Here is a 10371-nt window from a genome sequence, read left to right on the forward strand (position 1 = left end):
GTGTACTGAGAATGGTGGTGACTATGTAGAAAAATAAATTCTGAGCACAAAAGGTCCCCTGTTTTAATGGTGTCACTCCCGTCTTCATAGCTCTTCAACTTTTGGGGATAAAAAAATTAGATGTTTTACTTTCGGAACAACCCTCAAATGACAAAGCGCGCTCTGGACACCCATGTACAGCCATCGTTCTTTGCCGGTAAAAGTACATTAAGTGATTATGTAGAAAAAATAAATTCTGGAGCAAAAAATGTCGCTCGTTTTAATGGTACCACTCCCGCATTCGTAGCTCTTCAACTTTTTTAGTTAAAACAATAGAATGATTTACTTTTGAAACGACCTTCGTATTTATATAATGATCTGTGGTTGTCGTAAATCATAGGCCATTACATTAATAGAGAAAAATGTAGTTTGATTATATAATTAAGTAAATAAGGAAATTTGTTCGCGGTGGGTGGGGGAATAGGCGAAGATATGGGCCGAATCCTCCCACACAGTTTTCTTTCTTCCACTTTATTGATAATTTTTCCGCATTTTTCATACGCTCACAAATGATCCGATTTGTACAGCGTTCCAAAATGGCCGACGATATCACTAGTCGGCGCCATATTGATTAAGTCAGTTCTTACAGAAGCGATCAACTATTCAATTATTTTTATGACTAAGCTAAACGCTGGCTAGTGATGTCGCAATAAATTTAAACCGAATTTGTACACACAAGATGGAAAGATAACTTAACAGACAGAAAAGAACTGCGTTTGGTTGGGAGATCCATAATAATCAATACAAAGCTAATTAAAATCAAAACAATAACTTTATACGCATAGATATCACTAGACACTATCTATCTATCTGGTCGGGCTCTTTGCCCGGACAAATGTGACTCTCTCTTCAGATATCTCTGTCTTTCAGATATTCCTCAGATCCACAGGATCACAGTTCGCATCATGCACAATTTGCTGGATGTACGTGGATCTACTCGACCTATGCTCGTACGCCCGTCCCTTCGCAAATACCAACCCTACGTCATAGTTCGTGTTGGCGACAGTCCAGGATCGCTTCATTACGCTATACCGTCGGATGAAAGACACTCTCTTATTTCAGACCTAAACTGTGGCAGAATGAGAATCTAGTCTCCGGTAATCTGGTAGGGCCATCCATGGCGGGCGGACTGGTGTAGGATCTGACCATGCTAACTGGGCTCTGGGGATGTCATTAGGAGCAGCATGACAGTGGCGCGCCTTGTCGGAATAACTAAAGAACTGGTCAACAACGGGGCATAAAAGACGCTGAGCGGAAGAATCAATCATTGACCAGCGGTCAAGGTCAACCAGTCTAATTGAGAAACTACTGCGTTTCGCTTGTAGACGTAACTCACACATGATATTATCCGAGCTATTGAAAGATTCAATGTAACTAGAGACTAAGACAACAAAAATTAAATTTATGTTATTTTGTTTCGAAATTTTTGAGATGATGATTGATAATTTGAATTATTTGGATTATTCGAGCTACAGTTCTTATTTTGAGTATTTTTCAAAACATTTCGGATAATGTAACCTCCCCCACTTCTTCAGATGCATCTTTTCGAGTTCGGAAATTCTTGGGAATCTGCACGGAATTTCGAACGGGGTCGTTTATTTAATCCACGGTGGTTGCTTGCCATTGTTCTTTTAGCCATGACTGGCTAGAAATCTTAAATAACTCGCATTTGTATTCAGAGAAACGTGAAAATAACTCTCAATATGAAAACAGAAGTCTGAATAATCTAAATAATATGATTTTATTTTTGTATGTAAACTGTAACTAACATTAACCCTAATCCTAACCCCTTAACTGTAAACCCTAATCCTAAAACCCTAATCCTAACATGCATTTATTTTAATACGTAAAATTAAACCTAACCCCAAACCTTAACTTTAAACCTAACCCTAAACCTCAAACACAAAACCTTACACTAACCCCAACCCCAAACACAACTCTAATCCCAAACCTAACCCTATATCTAACCTTAACTCTAACTCTAAACCTAAATCCTTAGCGAGAGTTTAAATAATCCAAATAATTTCATTTTATTTTTGTACGTAAACTCTAACCTACCCTAGGCCTAACCCTAACCCTAACCCTAACTTTAATTCTAATCCCAACCCTTACCATGGCCCTAAACCTAACATGCTTTTATTTTGATACGTAAAATCTAATCTAACCCCAACCTTAATCCTAAACATAACCACAAACCTTACCTGAACCCCAAACCTAACCCTACCTCTAAACCTAACCCTAACCTAATTCTGAACCTAAACTCTCAATGAGAGTATATTTATCAGATAGCACATTTAAGATCACAAGGTGTATAACGTTGACATACGACTTAGTTATACTCAGATATCTAGAATTTGGAATGCTCTCCATGTTTCTTACTTCCCTGACTGTACTAATCTGTAGAAGTTTAAATGTAATGTGAACAGACATCTCATCGTTGAACTCCCGACAGTCCCCTGTTTGATACGATCCCCAATGGTTGCCCTTTACATTCCAAGAGGCGATGCGTGTTTTGTTTGGTGGATGAAGCAAGATTCAAAATGGATGCTGAATGTTGAAGTAAGAGTGAGTTATACTTGACACGAAGACACGTTTAACGTCAGAGTAGTTAAAGCTAAACAAAGAAAAACAAACTTTTCGAAACAATCGCAAATGTCAGGATCTCTGACATGACAGGTCAAACCTAAAAGTATTGTTTGTTTTTTTGTTTTGTTTTTTATGGAAATTGCTCCAGATAAAGTATACATCCATTTGATATAATGAGCTGGAAGGTTTTTTAAAAATGACACTTCAATGTAAAAAACTAGCCAACGAAAATTGTTTGATACATAGATTTTAACGTAGAACATAGCAATTTCCCCTTTGTCAAAAATATCGCTCATGGAATGTAAGAACTAAAGGACAAAATAAAGGAAGCGGGAGTTATAAGGCTGCCGAAAGTAAACTCAAGTATCTCAACAATAAGCAATCTATACTATCTATATATACAATATATATTTCTTCAAAACGATACAATACTCCAGATCTGATAAAGTCATAAGGTTAGAATGAGAATTAACTTATCGATATACGCCAAACAAACCACATCCTCCACAAACCATCAATTTTGTATGGAGTACTTTAGGAATTCATATATCCCGAGTTATTACTGAACTAATCCTATATATATATATATATATATATATATATATATATATATATATATATATATATATATATATATATATATATATATATATATATATATATACTAGCAAAAGTACCCGTCGTTGACTGGGTTCAAAAACAGCCTACAGAAAATGGACTCTGATTTATGAAAGTATGATAGGTTATGAAAAGGAAGGGTTGTAAAGAGATAGCTTCGAATTTGGTGTATCAAAACCAAAGCAAAATATGATGAAAGTAAAAATAAAATAGATAAACCCTATAATTTATTATACCATACTTGTTCACACTGAAACACTTATCAGAATATTCTGTGGATCTATATTAAAAAAACTTGTTAAACTTTGTGACATATTTCCATTCTATGGAGGTCAGGCATGAACGTACACCCCATAATTTTATTATACCATATTTCTTCAACCTGAAACATAATTATCAAAGTATACTTACGCAGATAAATATGAAAAGTCTTTATTTAAGTGTGTGCCTATTTCCATTCTATGGAGGCCAGGCGCGAACGCAGACCCCACAATTTTATTATACCATCCCTATTTAAGTTAAAACATACTTATCAAAATATTATTATCTACATCTATATCAAAAACATTTGTAAACTTTTTTTTTTTTTAATTTTTAAATTTTTTATTTCCATACTTTGTGGACCAAGCGCGAACGTAGACCCCACAATTTTAATGAACCACCGTTCTACCAGATCAAACGTACCCATTCTTGTGTCTCGATACATCTTCTATCATTATATGGGATCAGTTTTCTATAATAGTCAACCATATTAGAGCCTATTCGTGACCAGACACACACACACACACACATACACACACACATTCAGTTTTATATTATATATATATATGTGTGTGTGTGTGTGTGTGTGTGTGTGTGTGTGTGTGTGTGTGTGTGTGTGAATACATTACATTCACTTATATTTCTAGTTTATATATACATATCCTTATTTAGGAAGCTCGGTGGTGTAATTACAGGACATATAATGAATAAATGACAAAAGTCTATATTCCAAATTTTATGATGTTGACCATCTTACAGCTTCTCTTCCAATTTTCGGATTTTTTAATTATGTCCAAACGCATTTTATTTCCTATTGGTGGATTGTTTGCTGCTGCAAAATAGATTCACAAATCGATACAATTATTAAGTGCATGATTCTGTGCTACGAAACAGATACTGTTAAGAATTGTAAGTGTCAACTGAATTAAAGGAATAAATTGTAAGATGGTCAACATCATGAAATTTGGAATAGAGACTTTTGTCATTTATTCATTATATATATATATATATATATATATATATATATATATATATATATATATATATAACGATTACTTTTATACCTACAGACACTAGTGTTTCATGCTTTCACAATCATCAGAGCAGAAAATGACAATTCCTACAAGTCGGAAGATTCGAACCCAGTTACAAAGTCATCTTTAACTCATTTGCTAATACGTTACTTCCGGGTTATAAATATGAGAATAAGGAGAAATTTAACACATGTGAATGCCAAATAAGTGCACCACAGTACATATATGATAGATATTATACTATAGTATACAAGGAAACTTCGATTAAACATTAATAATGAATTCGGCTCGTTAAACTAGAAAGCGCACATTTAGTTTTCGTATCAGTTAGTAATATCATGGTAATTTAGGAAAGATTAATTTGGTAACATTCCAAATGAATGAATTTACAGTATTTTTTTTTTCATTATAATCTGGTCAGGGTCATCCGTGTAAAGTTTGTCAATGTATCATTGAATTTTCTGAGTTTAGGGATACACAAAAAACAAAAATAGTACTTCTCTTTACACGTGAGATGATCATTCAAACATGGCTGACAAGCATTCAAATTTTTAACACATTAAAAAGCAGATTTACAATTTTTTATCACAACGAAAAATATAACGTAAGCTTAAATAATTTCATTTAAAACTTTTCTAATAACAATGCGATATTTGTCAACGGTAACCTATCGTAAATGTTCTACATACGGCAGAATCGCGTTGAAGCACCGGTTCTCGTTAGATCACCGAAGTAAAGCCATGTTTAGCCTGGTCAGTACCAGATGGGTGACCAATTGGGAATTCCAGGCACTGTATGTAGGAGGATGTTGACATGTCTCTGCAAGAGTTGCAAAAAAACTAAGGTCGTCATCTCCTCTGACAGGGACATATACATGCGACTAGGGACCGCTTGTAGATTTCATAATCCCAAGAAAGTTCCTCCTTTGGAGGCAGCCGGTTAAACCTGCATAGAGTTAGTGCCGTTTCTTGTTTCCATCGTAACTTATCACTTTTTTTGGTAAAAAATACTTTATTTCTTCTCATGATGTATTAGCATATCACAGAAATGTTAAATTATTGTACATGCAATTCTCTACCTATATAAGAACCAGATTCGTCCAAGGATGAAGTATTGCTGTCACATCTGGGCAGGAGCTGCTAGGAAGACCTTATCCTGCCTTAACAGAATTCAGAAGAGACTTCGTAGTCTAGTGGGGGATGCCCTTTTCTCTTCCCTGCAACCTCTTTCTCACAGAAAAGACGTTGCGAGCCTGTCTCTGTTTTATAGTTATTTTCATGGCAAGTGCTTGTCTGAGCTCTAATCTATGCCCCCCCCCCTTCGCCAAACATTCACGAGAAACACTCGTTTGACTGTAAACACTATCAATAATTCGCCCACTCTTTATCTGTGCCTAAACCTAAACATAGATTCCATAGACAAAACTTCTTTCTTAGAACTGCACACCTGTGGAACTCTCTTCCGTTTACCTGCTTTCCAGCTTACTACAATATGACCGTCTTCAAGTCCAATGTAAACAAGTTCTTGATGAGCCCTTCCCCTTAAGTAATCCAATTTTACCAAATTTAGACTTCTAACGATTACTATGATATTGTCCTTTTAACCACTGTACACTCTTTAACTCTTATCCTCGAGTGGCCTCTGGGCCTTGATAAGTGGTGATTCCTTTGTAAAAAAAAAAAAGAAACTAGATTAGAAGCCATAACGTAAACCATGCAATAATATTGAATACAAACATTGGTAAAAATGCTAGTAATGCAATTGTTAATAAAATTCACAATCCTATCTGAAAACGAATCGTATTTGGTACAAATTGACTTCAGTGATATGCGTGACTTGTCTGCTGATGTTCAAATGTGCTTTTCTACACAATTCAATGCTATTCCGGGATATTTTCGTGATCGTATTTTCAGTATGAGGCATAATTCTGAATGGGTTTCACATTTATCGGACCTAACCCTTTCCTACAGATTTTTATCTACGGGGTAATTTTAAATGTCTTTTCTTTGCTAATCGTGGAATGATTAACAAACATATGAAAGAAATCGATAAAAGTTCTCTGTCGTTATTTTCATGGACGGTGCTCGACTGAGTTTCAATCTATGGTTCCTCTCTGTCATTCACGACAAACAGACGTCTAACTACAATTACTGCCAACAGTTTCCCTTATCCTGTATCTGTAGTTAAAACTAACCAAAAATTCCATGAACAGAATTGGACTTGAAAAAAAAACATATTATAATTAACTAGAAAGCTGCCCGTATGTGGAACACAATACCGCAGGGCTGTTTTCTAGCTAATTATAATATGGTCGTTTTCTAGTCCAAGGTAAACAAATTCTTGTTAAGTCGTCCTCGTAAATAATCAAAATTTTCACCACTGCCGATTATCATGGTGTTCACTCATTAACACTTATCCGCGGGTGTCCTCTCGGCCTGTGTGCTGTGTATATTTGCTCTCCGCTTATCTCGGCAGTCCTGGAATTCTCCTTGCCACTTGACTCGAACAGTGCCGATTTAGGAGAGATGTGCTTGGGGATTGCGCAACACTTGCCTCACAATTATACGCGCAGCTACCCTTACAAGGGGTATCCTTTATCTTCCGAGACTGAAGGGAGGCAGCGACTATCATATATAAAATAAAATAATGTCCATCAAAAGAATCCCAGGACTATTCTTGAGCTGCAGATGGATTTTACCTCTCAAATCAGGGTAGTGCCAAAAGAGGAGCGTGTAACAGTTATTGGCAATGGGAGATGTTGGTGGTTAAGTGAATCACGACGCAGACTGAAAAGTGGGTGTGCAAGTTCGAATCCAGTCAGTTCCCTAGTATTTCTTTCACTTAGGGATGTTGGCAACCTCCGCGTGGTCCCCTATGCAAGAATACCAACAACAGAACCAATTCGATTAACAAAAGTTCTACAACGCTGACTCATACGAATTTTGTACTTTTTATTTACAAAGAAGGCTATCTGGTGTTGCCCGGGGTCATTAAAAAAGATAAAATTTAAAAAAAATGTGCGTAGCATCTTTATATTAAAACTCCCATTTATCTACCTTTCTTAATCCGTCTCATACTCCAATTTTACACATCCTATCCCCGCCTCTCTTTCACACCTGCCAAGCCCATTCCACTCTTTTGCTTTAATACATTGAAAACGATAATATAAGGCGTTCACTTTTTAATAACATTAGAAATGCCTAAAAAACGACACCCTCACGAAACCGGCGCCGTCAATCCCCAAAGAATGAAAGCCGAATAAAATAAGTTATTCAATTCTACCATATATACATTAGAAATGGCTACAAAAACTGATACTCTACTGATTAAACATGGCCCAGATAGCACAAAAGAAATATGTCTTTTTAATTTTATATATTATTCATCCGAGAACACACCAATCAAAAATTTACCAACTTGTGGTCATTTATTTTGTAGTTTTTTTTTCTTTTAGCTGGACATACAAGCACACATACACACAGAAAACTACCTTTTATATAATAGATGTATTTACGTTTACATAGATAAATGGTGACTCGAGTGAGTCAAATTCGTATCCAGTCGGTCCTATAGTAGCAGTTTTCATTTAGAGACATTGATCCCTCCTGCAAGAATGTCAACGAGAGAATCAAACTGGTCAACAAATTTGTATCGTGCAGATTCATATATAAATTCACCTTTTAATTTTACACTGCTTACGCCAGCGGCTTTTCATTGAACGGCGATAAAACAAAAAACTGTTGGACATTTATTAATGAAACTTGGTGGACAAGTCAAGCATAGACTGACGTTTATTTGTACAAAATATGGTTGGATTGCGTAAAGGATTTTGAATTCCATTAACGATTCCATAGCTGCCATTATTTATCAAAGACATGATAGGTCTTACCTCCAAGGGCCTTGATTACTTTTAGGGACGCTATCTGTAACTCAAGCTGATCGCTGCTTCTAGCCGACGACGAGGAAGTCGAAGAAGAGGAGTATGAGGAGATGGAAGAGGAGGAGGACGAAGGGGAAGGGGTCGTCGGGGTCGCCGCCACTTTGCACGGGGCGCAGTCCGCAAAGACGAGAAATAATTTGCAATAGGGCAGATGTCGCAAGGTGTCGGGCCCTTCGACGGCCACGTACGGCCGCACGGCCAGGCGAACGTTATCCATCTGCTTTATAAGGCTCTCTACCAAGGTCGTGTAGATGTTTTCGTTCTCCTTCTTAAACATCACCACGCACACCTCGTTGCGCAGCGAGATTCCGTGTTTAGGTGAAAAGTTCAGAACGCCATTCTGAAAATAAAGAAGAATAAACTGTTGGGGGCAAAATATTTATTTTTTAAGTTTTGAAATTTAACATTTTTTTGCAAATGTTCATTTAATTAATTTCACTAAAGCGTCATTTATCTTGTTTTAATGTATTGCAAATAATAATAATAATGTCAGGCATTCACCTCTCCTTAAAATAATAGATAACATTGCAAATGGCTGAAAACCTCGATCCCTTTGATGAAACCTGACCCAGTTAATTCCTAAATAATGAATAATTATTTTTAAGTTTTAGTTCTTATTTATCCGGGGCAACACCGATCAAGAATATAACAACTCTATATGATAGATAAAATACATTAATAATGGGTAACCAAAACCTTTCGCTCCCCTGACGAAATCTGGGTTAGAATTAAAAAAAATTGTAAATTTAAATATTATTACTTACTACAACGCCGAACAAAAATATACCAAATTTGTGGATATTTGTTTTGTAGTTTGTTTTTGTTTTTGTTTACACACAGAGAGGCAATTGCACTTTATATAATAAATTGCGTTTTTTCATAGATAATGGTGCCTTATTTGTTTGGGCCAAAATATGTTTATTTATTTATTTTATTTATTCAATTTTAAAATTTAAATTTTTTGTAAATGTTAATCTATTTAATGTTGCTAAAACATTATTTTCAACTCATTTCATTTCCCTCTTCATGACTATATACAAAATTGTGTTCTATAATTATAAACATATAATTATAAGTCGATGTGTGCGCGTATTTCAATCTTTATACATCTACAGTCTACATAAAATTGTATCTTAATAACTGTATTATAGCCTAATGATTTCTTTCGGAAATGAAACACAACACTCTCTCTCTCCCCCCCTCTCTCTCTCCCCCCCCTCTTCGCAGTTTACCATGTATAAATATAGTTTATAATATTCTGTTTCATTCTCTCGCTCTCTCTCTCTCTCTCTCTCTCTCTCTCTTTCTTTCTCTGTGTGTATATATATATATATATATAATTTTGAGGTTGTTAATATATATATATATATATATATAGGTTATATATATATATACATACATATATATATATAGGTTATATATATATAGGTTATATATATATATATATATATATATATATATATATATATATAATTTTGAGGTACGGTAATCAATGAAATATAACGAGGTTAATACAAGAGTGCTCGCTACAGAGTAGACCAGGGTATATTTTTATTTGTTTTTTGCATAAGCAGTAACGTGTTACTACACAGTCATGAGAATGTTTCGGTTGGCAAATTTTTAGTAACTAGAGACCTCATCGGGCAATCCAGCTTATTTGAAAGCAAACTTCGCAATGAATATCTCGGGCCATCTACCGGTAAGGGCCATTTAGAAATAGAAATAAGGGATGAAAAAAAGCCGTGTGTAAAACAAACTAAAAAAGGGGTGTAGGAATAAAGTAGACAGGGTGGTAGTTTAGAAAATTAAAATGGAGACAGTGGAAGCCAGAAAGATATTTTATATGCGTGTGTGCGTGTTACTCGTTTAACGACTTAAGTCTACTGGGGTTTA

The 10371-nt window shown here is 35.4% G+C and overlaps 1 protein-coding gene and 1 pseudogene across 4 annotated transcripts in view; one reads left to right on the forward strand and one right to left on the reverse strand.

The window, feature by feature from the left end:
- The window catches only part of LOC145248290 (uncharacterized), a 261627-nt gene that overhangs the window by 35491 nt on the left and 215765 nt on the right, over nt 1–10371 (reverse strand). For all 4 annotated transcript variants that reach the window (XM_080110167.1, XM_080110166.1, XM_080110164.1 and 1 more), the window contains one exon: nt 8428–8818. In XM_080110167.1, coding sequence (XP_079966293.1) covers nt 8428–8818 — 391 coding nt within the window. The remainder of the gene's footprint in view (nt 1–8427; nt 8819–10371) is intronic.
- LOC145248415 (5S ribosomal RNA) lies at nt 5222–5338 on the forward strand (annotated as a pseudogene).

The sequence above is a fragment of the Euprymna scolopes genome, chromosome 26 (assembly GCF_053919585.1).
Source record: "Euprymna scolopes isolate OS-2025 chromosome 26, ASM5391958v1, whole genome shotgun sequence".
NCBI classification, from domain to species: Eukaryota; Metazoa; Mollusca; class Cephalopoda; order Sepiida; family Sepiolidae; genus Euprymna; species Euprymna scolopes.